This window comes from Pteropus vampyrus, unplaced genomic scaffold (genome assembly GCF_000151845.1).
Source record: "Pteropus vampyrus isolate Shadow unplaced genomic scaffold, Pvam_2.0 Scaffold348, whole genome shotgun sequence".
Classification (NCBI taxonomy): Eukaryota; Metazoa; Chordata; class Mammalia; order Chiroptera; family Pteropodidae; genus Pteropus; species Pteropus vampyrus.
The window spans coordinates 1,396,473-1,410,731 of record NW_011889129.1 but is presented as its reverse complement, the minus strand read 5'-3'; the positions used below and the strand labels follow the sequence as shown (position 1 = coordinate 1,410,731).

Here is a 14,259-nt window from a genome sequence, read left to right as displayed (position 1 = left end):
TATCAAACCCAAGAAATTGACATTAGTACAATCCAGAGTCAGATTTCATATTTCACCAGTTTTACATATACTGTGTCTGTGTGTTTGTGTGTGTGTGTGTGTAACTATGTAAGAATTTCTCTTTTCATCTTTTTAACAGGGTCCTTCACAACGCAAAATTCTTTGACTTATAGGGTCCAATTTATAGTTTTTCTCTGTGAATCTTGCTTTTTGTGTCAAATTTAAGAACTCTTTGCCTAGTCCAAGGTCCCTCAAAAATTCTCCTCAGTTCTTTCTAGAAGTTTTATAATTTTTTGTTTTACATTTAAATTCATGTTCCACGTCGAGTTAATTTTTGTATAAGGTATGAAGTTTAGGTCAAGCTTCATTTTTTTTACCAATGGATGTCCCGAATCATTTATGGAAAAGGCTGTCCCACTTCCATTGAATTTATTTTGCTCCTTTGTAAAAAATTAATTGGGCATATTTGTATGGATTTATTTCTCAGTTCTTGATTCTGTTCTTCTGACCTATGTGTCTGTCCCTCTGCCAGTACCCCTCTGTCTTGATTACTACCTTATATAATGTCTTGACGTGAGGAAAAGTAATCCCTCCACTTTATTTTTCTTTTTCAAAATTACTTTGGGTGTTCTAGGACCTTGCCCTTTCCGCATAAATTTTAGAATAACATTGTCTATGTTTACAAAGAAACTTGCTAAAATTTTGACAGGAATTTCATTAAAACTAGAGAATAACGAAGGAGAATTGTTGAGTCTTCTCATCCATGAACATGGTATATCTCTTCAATGCCGTCTCCAGCATTTTATAATTTTCGTCATACAGATCCTGATATGTTTTGTTCAATTAAACCTAAGTATTTAATTTTCACCTGAGCAATTAAAACCCAATGGTATTGAATTTTTAATTTTGGTTTCCACTTATTCATTGTCAATATATACAAATGCAATTAATTTTTTGTGTGTGTGTTAATCTTGTGTCTTGTGACTTTTCACTGTTCAGTAATGAGTTTCCTGTACTCATTTATTAGTTCTGGGATGGTTTTATTGTTTGTTTGTTTTGTTTTTTTTGTGGATTCCTTGGGATCTTCAATGTAGACAGCCATATTGTCTGCAAATAAAGACAGCTTTATTCCTCTCAATCCCTCAATCTGTATGCCTTTAATTTCTTTCTCTTGCCTAATTGTAGTACTAAAATAAGAATAGTGAGAGTGAACATCCTTGCCTTGTTTCTAATCTTAAAAGGAAAATATTCAACCTTTACCACTATGCATGATGTTAGCTGTAGGTTTTTTGTATATATTCTTTATGAATCTGAGGAAGTTTTCCTCTATTCTTGGTATACTGAATCATAAATCAGTATTGAATTTTGTCATTTTTTTAATTTAATGCATCATTTTATTTAATGTTTTTTATTCTTTAGCCTGTTATGGTGGATTACATTGATTTTTAAATATATTGAACTAGTCTTGAGTGACTGGGAATACATCCTACTTGGCTGTGGTGTATTATTTTTTAATATACATTGTTGGATTTCATTTGCTAAAATTTTGCTGAGGATTTTTGAGTCTAAGTTTATAAGAAATATTGGTCTGTAGTTTTATTTTGTGCTGTCTTTGTCTGGTGTTGTTATCAGAGAAGTACTGACCCATAAAATGAGTTAGGAAATGTCTCTTCTATTTTCTGGAAGAGATTGTATAAACTTTGTGTTAATTCTTTGATATTTGGTAAAATTCTCCAGTGAAACTATCTAGGCCTAGGGATTTATTTTTGCGGGAGCTTTTTAATTACAAATTTAATTCTTTTAATAATTACAGAACTATTTAAGTCATCTATTTAATTTTGGCTGAGTTTTAGTAGTTTGTGATTCTAGAGGAATTGGTCCATTTTTTCTAAATTGTCAAATTTATATATGTAAAGTTTTTTTGTAATATTCCTTTATTATCTTTTTAATGGCTACAGAATTTGTTATTATAGTCCCCATTTCATCTTTAATCTTGAAGCTTATGTCTTCTCTCTTTATCTTTGTCAGTTGTTATAGAGATTTATCAATTTTGTTGATTTTTTGGGAAGAAATTTTTGTTTCAGTTTTTTCCTATTATTTTTCCATTTTCAATTACTTACCTTTTCTCGCCTTTTCCAAGTACTAACGCTTCTTTTCTCTTCACAGATTCCAACTCCCTCTCCAAGGTCAAGAATTTTCACATCTCAGTCATCACTAGTGATGCCCTTGACCAAACTTTCCCATCCTAGCCCTTATCAAGGTTCCAGAATACAGAATATAAATGACTACAGGGTACTTGAGCCCCAGATAACCCAGCCTTTGCCTCTGGGCCCTGGGGAAAGGCCTGGTGAGTGAGCGAGTGATCTGTCCGGGCAGAACACAGAGGAAAACAATTGATATGGCCAGTATGGATTTGAGAGGCAGTGTTTCTATGTAATGAGTGAAGTCAGAATTCCCAATACTATCACTTACTGGCTTTGTACCTGTGGGCAATACACTTAGTTACTCTGTTTCTTTTGAAAAGTAAGAATAGTTGTTATGTTGGTCATTTCAACCCTATAGGATTGTTTTGAGGGTCAAATGAGTATAGTTAAAAGTACTTTGTAAATGGTATATCTCCATACACATGTATTTTTATTATTATTATTATTATTATTAATTATTATTATTATAAATTATTATTGCTGCCTTATTCCTCCCTCATATGCTCAGAGTCTCTCCCAAATTGAAATTTGATGGTAAATGACCTGCTTTTGTTCCACTTCAGCTTTATCTCAGCCACAGCTGTTAAGAGGGCAAAGGGTACAAGCCCCTAACCCTGTGGGATTCCTTGGAACATGGCCTCCTCCTGGTCACCCTCCTCTCATGGCACCATCAAACATCATGCAGCCTAGCTCTGCCTCCCTGCCTGAGTCTGCTCGACTGCTCCCTTTGCCTCCTGTGAGACCACCAGGTCTCGGCCCTATGAGCTCCCAGCCCCCAGCCCCTCCTGTCAGCTTCCCTGCAGCACACCCTCCAGGAGGACCAGGTGCTCCATGCTCTAGTGCCTTCTCCATCACTGACATCCTAACTCCTCATCCAGGTCAGTCTTCCTTCTATGGCTTCTCTCTTCTGGGTCATTGCCTTCCTCTCCTCCCCTCCCCATTACCAACTTGGGAGTCTCTTCCTCAAGCCAATGAAGTGAGGCCCCTTGGGCTGGAGAATGCCAACTGAAAGTATAGCTGGTCTGCAGAGGGAGGTGTGGTAGACTCCCAACTAAAATAATTTCAATGGCCTTCAGACTAAAAATTTCCAATTGTACCTGACCATGTCCCTAAATACCTCTATCCTTGTACTTTACAGGAACTCAAGATTCCTTGAAAAGTGTTCCAGCTCCCAGGGCAAACCTCCAGAGGAGAAAGGTCAGTGCACCTCCCCACCCACCCTTCATACCCACATCCTACTTCCTTACAGAATTCAGCCCAGTCCTTCCCATCCTTAGGCACCTACTCTTCCCTTTCTTTTCCCACTCACTCTTCTCCCCTCAGCCCCCTCTTCTTTCCTTCTTACATACATACACCAGTTTTCCCACTTTCTGGTTCCCCACTCACTATTCTCTCTCCTATTCACTCATAATTTCTGCCTCTCTCTCAAATCAGGGCCTAGGGAATCTCTCGGCTTAGACTCATATGCCTCTCTTTCTCTCTCTTTAGTTGCCAGCGACATTTACGTCCCCAGCACCAATTACCGCTCCAATTATGAGCCTCACTTCTGAGCCACGAGGGATTCTTTCCTCACAGCCCCATGTCCCTAGTGTGGGTCATGCTCCCCCTGGAGCGCCAGGAGAACGCGGTCTGCAGGTGACAAGAACAGTGTGTTCCCCTTCCCTTGGAAGCCTTTAGCCCTTCTTGGGTATAGAAAATCCAGGAGCATGGTAGATGGGCCTAATTCCTCAAGGTGGAGGCAGACTCTGAGCTGGGGAATGAGGAGGAGCAGATGCCTGGTGTCTTTGTTGCAGAAGGCATCCCCTCCCCAGCTCTGCTATGCTCTAGTGGGAGCAATGTGATCCTGAATCACTGAGGATTAGTCCTTAGGGAAACTATGAGAAGGATGGTTTGTGTGTCTATCCTATCTCCCTTCTCCTTCCTCAGCAACGGCCACCAGAGAAGATGGACAGGAAGGAGCTGCCCCCAGAGCATCAGCCCTTGAAGACCAGTTTTGAGGTGCTTCTACAACGCTGCTCCCAGTCTGCCACCGACTTAGTATGTCCGAACCTTCCCCATGATGCCTGCCTCACACCCCATAGCTAGTTCCAGGACCCCTTAGCTATAGATCAGTTCCTCGTGTGACTCTTTTTTCACTGTCCCTGGACGTGCTGTCTGTATCTTATGCTTATTTCATGTCCATGCAGGGGTTGGGAGGGGGAGGAACTTATCTGGTCTGAAGTCTAGCACCTTGGTAGTAGGACCCAGCAGCATTGAGACTTAACTCTTGAAAAGGCTGCAGAGAATACTGGGAGGAGGGTGAAACCAGGAGTAAGGAAACCTGCCATTTATTCACTGGCTGTGTCAGCCTGAGCAAGTCCCTCATCCTCTTCAGGGCTCCATTTCCTCCTCTGTGAAATGAAAGAAGCAGCATTAAGTCATTCTCGCTCTAATTTGCTATGATTCTTTATAGTCCTATGTAGTGTTAGACTTAAGAGCTGGAGTTAGAATCCATTCTCCTCCTTGCAGAAGACAAAACGGAAGCTGGAGGAGGCAGCGAAACGTCTCGAAAGTTTATATGAGAAGCTCTGCGAGGGGACAGTAAGTACATTTCGTAGTGCTCCTCTGCCTCCTGCTCTTCCACCATCACCCATGGCCAAAGGGAGCCCGGGGGGCCCTCCCCTTGGGACTGGGGCTGGGTTGGGCTTACTAACCTAAGGGCCAATCCCTCCGCAGCTCTCGCCTCATGTCCTGGCTGGGCTTCATGAGGTGGCCCGATGTGTGGACGCAGGAAACTTTGAGCAGGGCCTCGCAGTGCACGCCCAGGTGGTGGGCTGCAGCCGCTTCAGTGAGGTCTCCAGCTTCATGCCTGTCCTGAAGGCTGTCCTCACCATTGCTCAGAAGCTGCACGTGTAAGCCAGGCGGCCTCTCTTACAGGGAGGTCACTTCTACTGTTACTTAACTCGTCCCTGAGGAACAGGAATTTCACAAGAGATTGTTTTTCTCAACCCTCTTTCCAGCTGCCAGGTATATGATGCTGTAGTCTTGGCTCCAAACTAGCAGAGTGCCTGCTTTCTAACCCTGTGTGCCTGGCCTTCTAGGATCTGCCCAAGGCATGCCCAGCCTTCGAGGCTGACACAGAGCCAGTTCTGCACTTTCTCTAAGACTGTACTCCGACAAGACCTGGGGTAGGGTGTATTCCCTCCCCCTCAAGGATATTCTATTTAAGTGGCTTCTGACAGGGGGAGCAGGATCATTACTTCCAAGTCTACCTCTGTTCTACCCATCTTGTGGGTCTTTCGTTTTTCCCCTTCTGTGGGTAATGAGCCTGACCTTACCCTCTCCTTGCCTCTGCTTTCATATTTCCAGGTCCATATTTCTCTGAGCCCCAAAGGCTGGGGTAGAGTTGACTGTTCATCCTTTGAACAAGTCATGGACATGAGGGGTGAGTGCTGAGCAGACCAAGAGAAGGAACTTTGGCCCCTTTCAAAAGGAACTTCTCATCTGCCAGCATTAGTAAGGGTGGGCAAGGTTAGGTGGAAGGTAGGAGGGGTGCACTACCTTTGCTGGGAGCCTATGGCCTCTGACTTGACCAAGGCCCTAGACCTTTCATTCTGTGTGTATAAGCCCAGTTTTAGAATAGGAGCCACATTAGTGAAAAACTCTTCCAGCACTGCTCAAGGGTTGGAGGCCCTTCTTCCCTTCAGCCCCCACATGTCTCAGGGCCACGTTCTCTGGCTGCACTTTCATGGTTGGGTGCTACATTTGAGGCACTGATGTATTTAATGTGCAATAAAGCTGCTTTGATTTGGTTTCTTCAGTTATCTCGCAGGAATTGTCTCCTGGGTCTTATTTTTGTATTTACCCCTCTTTCTCTCTTTGTTCTTGTTTCTTGCACCTTAATAAAGCAGGGGAGAGGCTTGGAGACAGATGGGGAGTCAAGAGAGTTGAAGAAAGGAGATTGTCACTGAAATAGACTCCTTGCAGCATTTGTGGCCACTCTGCTGTGTGTGTGTGTGTGTGTGTGTGTGTGTGTGTGTGTGTGTGTGTGTTTCTCTATCCATCCGTGCCTGACAGTCAGCTCCAGGGTTTTCCCCACACCACTTCAGGACTGAGCTCAGCTGCACAAAGGGGCTGGCTGTGAAGCCAGGGGGTACTATCTCTAATCCTGTTGTAGATCCCATCATGTCTGCGGGCTAGATGTGTGTGTTTGGGAGGAAGGGATTGTTAGGCAGTATTTGTTTATAAAGCCACTTGCTCTTCAGATAATACTTGCACTAACTTCTATTGATGAAGCAGTGTGAGCCCCAGCAAAGTCCTTTCCCAAAGTGTCTTTGAAGCCAAGAGCCCATTGAAGGAAAGAAAGGCTGGGAGAGGGGATTAGTTTGTTCAGCAGCTGTGAATTTCAGTGGGAGGTTGATGAACTCCGAAGTCTTTGTTTAAATTAAAGGGGGGGAGAAAAAAGCCGCTGCTGGAGTGAGAGCCCCACTTGGGGCCCTGAACTAACACAAGGAGAAGTCTGAGCTGCAGGGAGCTGTGTACTGACTGCGAACACTTTTCCCAAACACTTCGGAAAAGGTGTTATGAGAAGAGAAGGGGGCGGAGTGGGGGATTAGCATGTGAAATGAAGTTTTCATTGACTCCAATGGGGGTAGAAGGCTATTTTAATGGCATTTTGTTCTCTTATTTTCTCTTCTTGAGCTCTTTAGAGATATTGTTTTGCTAAGGCAGGCTTTCTTCCCCCTTCTTTCCAGTCTGCAGATTGCCTCTATGGGAGCCAACATAAATATTTCTCCTCCAGGAATGTGGGTTAATTAAAAGGAAATGAATGAGTGGAAGCATCCAATCCAGACCCACAATAGGCGAGTGCCCTGGCCTGCCCTCCCCTCCCACCAGCACCAGCACCACCAGCGCTGAGCACGACCCTGTCTCTGTCTTTGCCCTAACCTGCTGCTAAGGCCAGTTGAGGCTGAGATTCTTTTCAAGAAAAGAAAGCCCTGCCTGTGTGTAGGCTCATGGGCCAGGGACAGGAAGGAGACAGTGTTTTGCAATCCCTCCCCCCAACCAGTGTCCTTGTCACTTCTCAGGTCCTCCCTCTGCTTCTGTCAGAGACAGATGGGCTCCTTAAAGAGCACACAAGAGGCGAGACGGGGCCTGGGTTCCAGTACGTACCCCATGGTAACTTACAAGCTGGTGGAAGCCAGACATCTTTCTCAGCATCAGTTTAAATCTGTAAAACAAAAAAGGTTTGACTAGCTAACCTGAAGTGTCTTCCCAAGCAGCTGTTCTGGAATTGTCCACATTTGCAAAGGGAAACACAGACCCGGTGACTGAGTCTGAGAGAGAACCTAAAACTTCGTGAATCCAGGGAGAGCAGCAATGTTGTTCACCACTCTATTTCCACTCCAGTGTTTGAATGAACAAATGAATGGATGGATAATGCAAGGAGCAGGGTGGGAGGAAGCAATACAGATATAAGGTAGCTCAGTAATGTTTTCTTTATAGAATTTAAATGAATCTGCTATCGATATATCCAGTTGGGAATACAAAATAACCTGTGAAGGAACTTTCTGGCAGCGTGACATGTTTTGAGTATTAATCTGGAGTTACCAAATATGAAGCACAATAGTTCTCCTTTTATGTTGAGAGACCTCCTGGAGAATGCAACTTTCCTTTACAACACTGTACTTTTATATTTTCTAGCTGCCTTGCCAGGTTTTCTTACTGTACACCATCAAATAATTCTGCCAAGCAGGGCAGCCAGGTTGGTATACGCTGTAGCTTCATGAGGGAAGAAGGGCAAGTTGGGAGACTCAAGAAGCTCAGATCAAAGCTGGGGGAAGAAGCAAAGGCCTTTTACCAATAGAGCTGGAAATGAACCACTAGGAGACTCTTGCCGCGTCCAGCAAGTGGTAAATCCTGCCACGTCCAGTGCGACCCTGAAAAATCAACCTGAGTGGGAATGGTGGGAGATTGAGAAAAGAAAGAAGACAGAAAGCTGGGATCAGGAGGTCCACTGCCCACTGATGGAGGAGCAATGGCGCAGTTTTATTTTTGCAAGCTGCTTTTATATAAGCACATACAACTGCGGCTGGCATAAGCAGTTTCTCTAAAGCATAGCAACACTGTTTCTTCTACTTCTCCGGGGCCTCATTTTCTCATGACCTTCAGCTTATTTATTTTCCTGTGGCTACATTTGTACTATCTTGTTCTCAGAAGGAGTTTGCAGTGGCGAGGTAACCCTTGGTTGCGCTTGCAGATTGCAAGGACCTTGTCATTTTACAATCTGCTCTCCACAGACCCTGAAGGGAAGTAAGTCCCCTGTAAGGAAGGAAGGGGAACCTCTCTCCGTAAGTATTAGTAGGACCAGAAGAGGTATAGGAATGAGGCCAGGGCTTTGGAGTCTGATCTGGTCACTGTATCAATTTGGAATATACGAGCCCTTCCACTCTCACGGGCTGGCCCCTAGAGCCTCAGCCCTTGTTACCTCCTTGGTGCCACACCTCCTCTGTGTTCTCTCCTGCTCTGGGCGAGGTGGGATGAGGTTGTCTAGCATCTGACTAATTGTGCTCCTGAAGAGCAGACCCAAGACAGGCCTAGGGGAAAGGAAATGGCTGGGAAGTTCCCTGGGCTGCAGAACATCATTCAGGAATTTGCTCTCCCCTCCCAGAGCCCTCTTTCAAAAGCAAGTCCCTGCTGTACTGCATCTCTCTAAGAGAACCAGGAGATTCAAGCACCACAAACAGCAAGCTCTAAGCTATTGAGTGAATGTATTAGTGGAAGATTTATATGGGTGGTTTACTAATCCTTGGCAGATTAGCCTCAGCAAGGCCAGGATAACTAAGGCCATCAGGGAAGTCAGGCTCTAGGGAGGATGGTATTCTGGCAAGGTAAGAGGGAAGGGAGGGGTCTAGAGGTTCTATTTCCTACCTGCCTTCCCCTGTGATATGGAAAAAGGTACATATCACAGTGACTGCAATACATTAAAGATTCAAGGTGCTGAACCTCCTATTAGCAAGTTTCATTGCAGAAACTTTACTAATTGAAGGAACGTATCCAGGCTCCTAAATTCTGCCTATCTGAGAACCAGGTTAGTGAACAGGAAGGGTCCCAGCTCCTCTTTCCTTATGGCCTGCCTTTAGAGGTACAAACCAAGAAATGAATGGAAAATTGGCTTTGTTGAGTTCAATCTTGGCTCAGAGGAGCTAGGATCCCTTGTGGAAAGAGAAGAGGTAAAATTGATTGCTAGGAGGAAATAGGTTAGGAGAGGGAGAAGGTTACTTTACAGGGTAGGAAATGACTGGTAATCTGACCTTACATAGTTCCTAGACACTGTGGGTATGTGAAGCACCTTGGATGATTGTCTAGGAAGGTCATCGCCCCACTGGTAAAGTCCATTAGAGATGTGGGACAAAGATGAGTAGCACCCTTGGTTTTCAGCAAGGCAGCAAGCACTCAAGGGTTCCCACTTCCCCCATCTTCAACACCTGCCTCTAGGAACTAGCCCCCAAAACATGCTTTTTTCCTGGATCAGTTTTCTCCGTTTCTCTTTAGGGAAAGAAGGAAAGGGAGAAGGGGAGAGAAGGCATTAGAGTTTCCCAGGGAGTCTATACCAACAGCAGGGAATAAGAAGCACAGGGGTAGCTCTGTAAAAGGAAGATGCAGTTGTGGTAGAGATCTGGCAGCAGACAATGGGGCTGGGGGTAAGAAAAAAAAAAAAAAAGCCATGGCTTTACCCGCGGGCCCTGAATATTTGAGAAGGGGTCTTCTTGTTTCTACGGCTCCATAGGCTAGGTCCTGCGTTAGGGCAGCTAAGAAAGGAAGAGGGAAATGTCTATTCTCATCCTCGTTCAGGGAAGATCAATAGCTCAAAACTCTCAGTTCTCAGACCTAATTATGGGTGGTGAGAACCAGACAGACGGCTCCAGTGGAGCGCAGGGGAACTGGGTGACAGACTCCAGAGACTGCAGCGTCTCTCTCGGAATCCCTTGGCTTGGGAGTGCAGGATCCCCATTCCCCTGGTTCCTCTATTACCGGAGTCTCTAAAAGAAGCCAACGACAAATGGGGAAAGGAGTGGGGAAAGGAGACCCTTAGGGTTTTCTCGCGGGTTTGTGCGCCGCGCCCCCACGCGGCCGCTCAGCGCGACTACAGAAGTACTTGGTGACTCGCCGGCGGCACTGCTCGCAGCGGACAGCGCAGCACCAGTGGAACTTGCAGTTGCAGCTGGACACGGTCTCCGCGCGGCGCTCCTCTACTGCCAGCCCACAGTCCCCGCAGAGCCGGCGGCAGCTGCGGCGCTCCCAGCGGCCCAGGGCCCGCCCGCGTCGCAAGCACTCTCGGCCTTCGGTGCCCAGCAGTCCTAGTGTTTTGTTCTCCAGGCAGTAGTCTGGGGAGTCCTCCAAGTGCACCAGCTCCCGAGTGGAGATGGAACGGAAAGTGTCGGCGATGGCACCACGGCCCGCCGCGCTGTTGCCAGCACCTTGCAGCAGGTCCACCTTGAGAGCTGCGTGATACTTTTCCTTCAGGTGCGCACCCACCTCACGGAACTCGGGGAGCTGCAGCCAGCAAGTCTGCGTGGTGCAGCTGCCAGACACGCCGTGGCACTTACACGTGCGTTTCATGGTGCCCTTCACCGCCTGAGGGGAGAGCCAGGAATGAGCGGGCCAGGGATTAAGCACGTGGGGAGTCTGCCTCTGGGGAGTTGCCAGGTATCTAGCCTGTCCGCGAGGCCAGCCGCCTTAGTACCTCATTTTACCAAACTTAAATGAAATGAAGAGCTGTCCGCACCTAGGGCTGGTAATGGATGGAGCCATCTGCTTAACCCCAGGGGCTGCAGGACTCACCTTGCGGCCGGCCTCGTTATTGTGCAGGTTCATGGCAGCCCGGGCATCCTGTCCTGTCTCCAAGGCGTCGACGAACTGCTTGGATATTGCCTCTCCGAAGCCCACGTTGTCACTGCAGCCTCCCCACAGCCAGCCTTGACCTCCTTGAAAAAAGCAGGGGAGGAAAGGTCGTTGAGCAAACTACGTGGACCCTCCTGGGCTGCTGTTTCTAATTGGGTTTAGGGGATCTGGGTTGGGGAAGGATTAAGTTTGGGCGAGTGCCTTCTCTCCAGATTAGTTTCAGCCTAGATTTGTTTTTGCCATTTTGCGCGCCCACGTCCATCTTCAGCCAATCCGCTGCTCAGGGATCCATGACGTAAGTAGTTGCCTAGTGGATTCTCTACAAGGTGCCGGTGCACCGTTTTGCTTGCAGAGGTTCTGGCCTTCGGGCAGAGTGTGCACGTGCCCTGCCAGAGATTGACTCACGGAAGGGACAGAATGGCGTGAAAAGGGTGAGAGAGGAAAGCGGGAGCATTGAGAGGGACAGAGAGGAGTACTTTAAATAATATTTAACAACTAAATTGGAAGTTGAGCCAGAGGGCAGAGAGTATTGGAGAGGACAATGGAGATAAAGAGTGGAAAGGAGACTGAGATAGACAACGTGGAAGGACTTCCCCCTCCCCAATCTGAGGGCTTGTCCTCAGGGAGCGTTGTTCTTTTATCATTATTGTGTTTAAATTAAGGAAACCATTCCGTGGGAGGAGGGCCATGCTCCATTTAGCCTGGTTTGTCTCTGTAGAGTTTGGGCTTAAACTGGTTTGCCCCGTTCTTCTTCAGATTTGGAAGAATACAACTCTTCTTTATCCCACCCAGCTCCCCACCAAGCTTTTCATTCTCGAGGGGTGGGCCTGCCCTACCCACCCCCAATATCACTACTTACCCAGTTGTCCATTGCGGGAGTCATCACAGCCACAGTTGTCAAAATCCCCAAGGCTGCAGTTTCTAGTCAGAGTGTACATGACCCCAGCAGAACTGATGGCATGTACAAATGCTGTCTCCCGATTAGCTGGCAGGAAACACAAATTGGATGAGTTAGAGGGAGGGATTGCAACCCGAAGAAATATCAGGCATGCTATCTTCCTTTAATGTCATCATTGTATTTTCCTTTCCCAGCTCTATCCTATTTCCCCACCTTTATCATTTACTTTACTCTCTTCCGGGGTCTACGCCAGCTCAGGTCTCAGCCCTACTCTTTCCCCTCCTATCTTTTCAGGTCACACATTTTATGATTCGGTGACTAGATTTTTGTTGATATACACAATTGGAAAGGATTTAGGGGGGAAAGAGCCTGGGGAAGAAATGGGGGAGGAGATGAATCTAAAGGTCAGGTTGTAAAGAACCCATGCCCACTTCCTCCTGGAACACTGAAGACTAAGAGGCATGTGCCAGCTAGTCCTAAAAAGAACTTCTGATTGGCAGCTCTTCCATTTACTGGCATGGCCACTCTTTATCTTCTCTCCGGGAATCTGGTCTCCGAGTAAGTTCTCACTTGCCTTGTACCTCTCTGCTGAGCCTGCTGAAGGAAGGGGCTAAGAGGCACAAAGAATTATGGCCCCTACCTACCTCTTGATGTCAGAAAGGCTTTAGCCAACCAGGAAGCCAGGGATGGTATAGGATTGGGGATGAGGCAAGGTCCATTCATTGAGCAATGAAGGTATTAGGGAAAAAAGTAAAAAGCTCTATAGGTAAGGAAGAGGAACAGAGAAGATCCCAGAGAGAGAAAGGACCTGAGAATAGAGACCAGGTGAGAAATAAGGGTGGAGGGAAGGCAGGGGGCCATCCCTGGAGAGTGGGGCTCTAACCTGTGGCCAGGGGGTCCAGGGAGCTGTGGCCGAGGCTTTCCTTACCACTGCGAAGGCCGCCATGGCTGGACAGCTGCAGGGCTCTCTCGGGGCAGTTCCAGCGGTCCCAGGCAAACTGGTATTTGCATTCTTCAATACCACTCTGGGCACCAGCTGCCACGCTGCTGGAGTAGATCAGGTAAGCCTGCAAGGATACAGGAGTCAAAATTCTGACTTCAGCAGCTGGACTTGGGAGACATTTGCCCTAAAATGGCCAGCCCTGCTTTTCCTGCTCACTCTCCCATCCCTCCAAAATAACAACACAGTAAGCATTTTAAGTTTGCTGTCTCGTTTAACTTTACAGATAACCTTGTGAAATAAGAACCACTTTACAGAACAGGAGTCTGAGGCTCAAAGAGGTGAAATAAAGCAATTTGCCCAGGGTCCCACAGCTAGCAAATGGTAGAAGTAGGAATGAAATTCAGCTTTATCAAACAATAGACCTCACTAGCTTTTATTCACTATATTATTCAAAATTACCCCAGATTACATAATTCATGAATTTTCAACTGTTCTCATCTCATTACTGTCTTAGAAAAGAACATTTTGGAACTGGAAATGTTGTTAGAAATAATACAGTAAAATGCCAGCATTTCGAAGATGGAAAACTGCATCCCACCACTGCACTGAGAAGGCTGTATGACTGCAGCCTGACACTGTGAAAGGCTGTTGACTTTTCTGGCTCTGGAAATTCTGGCCATAAATTCAGAATCAATAGTCCTGAGTTCTTGTCTTGGTTCTGACACTAGTTTACTGTATGGTTTGGGGTACGCCCCTAACCCTCTCTGTGCCACCATTTTTTCTGTCTATATACAGCATAATAAAAGATATGGATATAATTTTAAAAATTGGCATGTATAGACTTCATCAAGAAGCTAAGATTAGTGAAATCCAAATAAATAAAAGGAACTTTTTTCTTACCTTTGGACCAGTCATCAGGAAATTGTTCACTGACCTAGAAGAGAGGAAAACCACAGAGCATAACGGAGACGCACCAACTCATTTCTGCTGCCAAGAGTTGTAAGTATTACTTCAGAAAATATAATTGATAGGAAGAAAGGGAAAATGAATTTGCCAAGGAAAAATTATGCATAAGGAATCTGCAATAGATAATTCGTTTAGTAAAAAAGAATATGTACAAAGGAGCTAATATGCTTCTTTTGAATTTTTACAATTTCAAATACCAAACATGTTGAGAGTAATGTTTTACCATCATTTTGCCAGGGTGGAAAGAGCTATTATTAACTCACTACTGTGTACCAGATGCTCTACTCTCAATATTTTACATGTTGACCTTGTCAAATCCTTACTATCTCGGGCATTATTATCCCTATTTTTCAAATAGGGAATCT

General features: G+C 45.8%; 2 protein-coding genes across 2 annotated transcripts in view; one reads left to right on the top strand and one right to left on the bottom strand.

Moving 5' to 3' along the window:
* SEC31B (SEC31 homolog B, COPII coat complex component) overlaps positions 1-6,014 on the top strand; it is a 28,877-nt gene extending 22,863 nt beyond the window's left edge. Inside the window, exons 20-26 of the mRNA XM_011378844.2 lie at positions 2,167-2,347; positions 2,768-3,082; positions 3,343-3,401; positions 3,693-3,839; positions 4,131-4,241; positions 4,713-4,784; positions 4,920-6,014. Of these exons, the coding sequence (XP_011377146.1) occupies positions 2,167-2,347; positions 2,768-3,082; positions 3,343-3,401; positions 3,693-3,839; positions 4,131-4,241; positions 4,713-4,784; positions 4,920-5,099 (1,065 nt within the window). The 3' untranslated portion in view covers positions 5,100-6,014. The remainder of the gene's footprint in view (positions 1-2,166; positions 2,348-2,767; positions 3,083-3,342; positions 3,402-3,692; positions 3,840-4,130; positions 4,242-4,712; positions 4,785-4,919) is intronic.
* Positions 6,015-10,274: 4,260 nt separating this feature from the next.
* WNT8B (Wnt family member 8B) lies at positions 10,275-13,858 on the bottom strand. The gene is made up of 5 exons (XM_023522547.1): positions 13,829-13,858; positions 12,914-13,052; positions 11,947-12,072; positions 11,028-11,170; positions 10,275-10,820 (listed from the first exon to the last, which is right to left on the bottom strand). Exons 1-5 carry the CDS (start codon positions 13,841-13,843, stop codon positions 10,275-10,277), a joined length of 969 nt encoding a protein of 322 aa, XP_023378315.1. The 5' UTR covers positions 13,844-13,858.
* Between the last annotated feature and the right edge of the window lie 401 nt (positions 13,859-14,259).

Excerpts from the sequence above, each read along its gene's own strand:
- WNT8B (XM_023522547.1), bottom strand. Across the intron at positions 11,171-11,946 it reads CTCCCGCAATGGACAACTGG|GAGGTCAAGGCTGGCTGTGG; the intron begins GTAAGTAGTGAT and ends GCTTTTTTCAAG. Across the intron at positions 10,821-11,027 it reads ATAACGAGGCCGGCCGCAAG|GCGGTGAAGGGCACCATGAA; the intron begins GTGAGTCCTGCA and ends CTCTCCCCTCAG.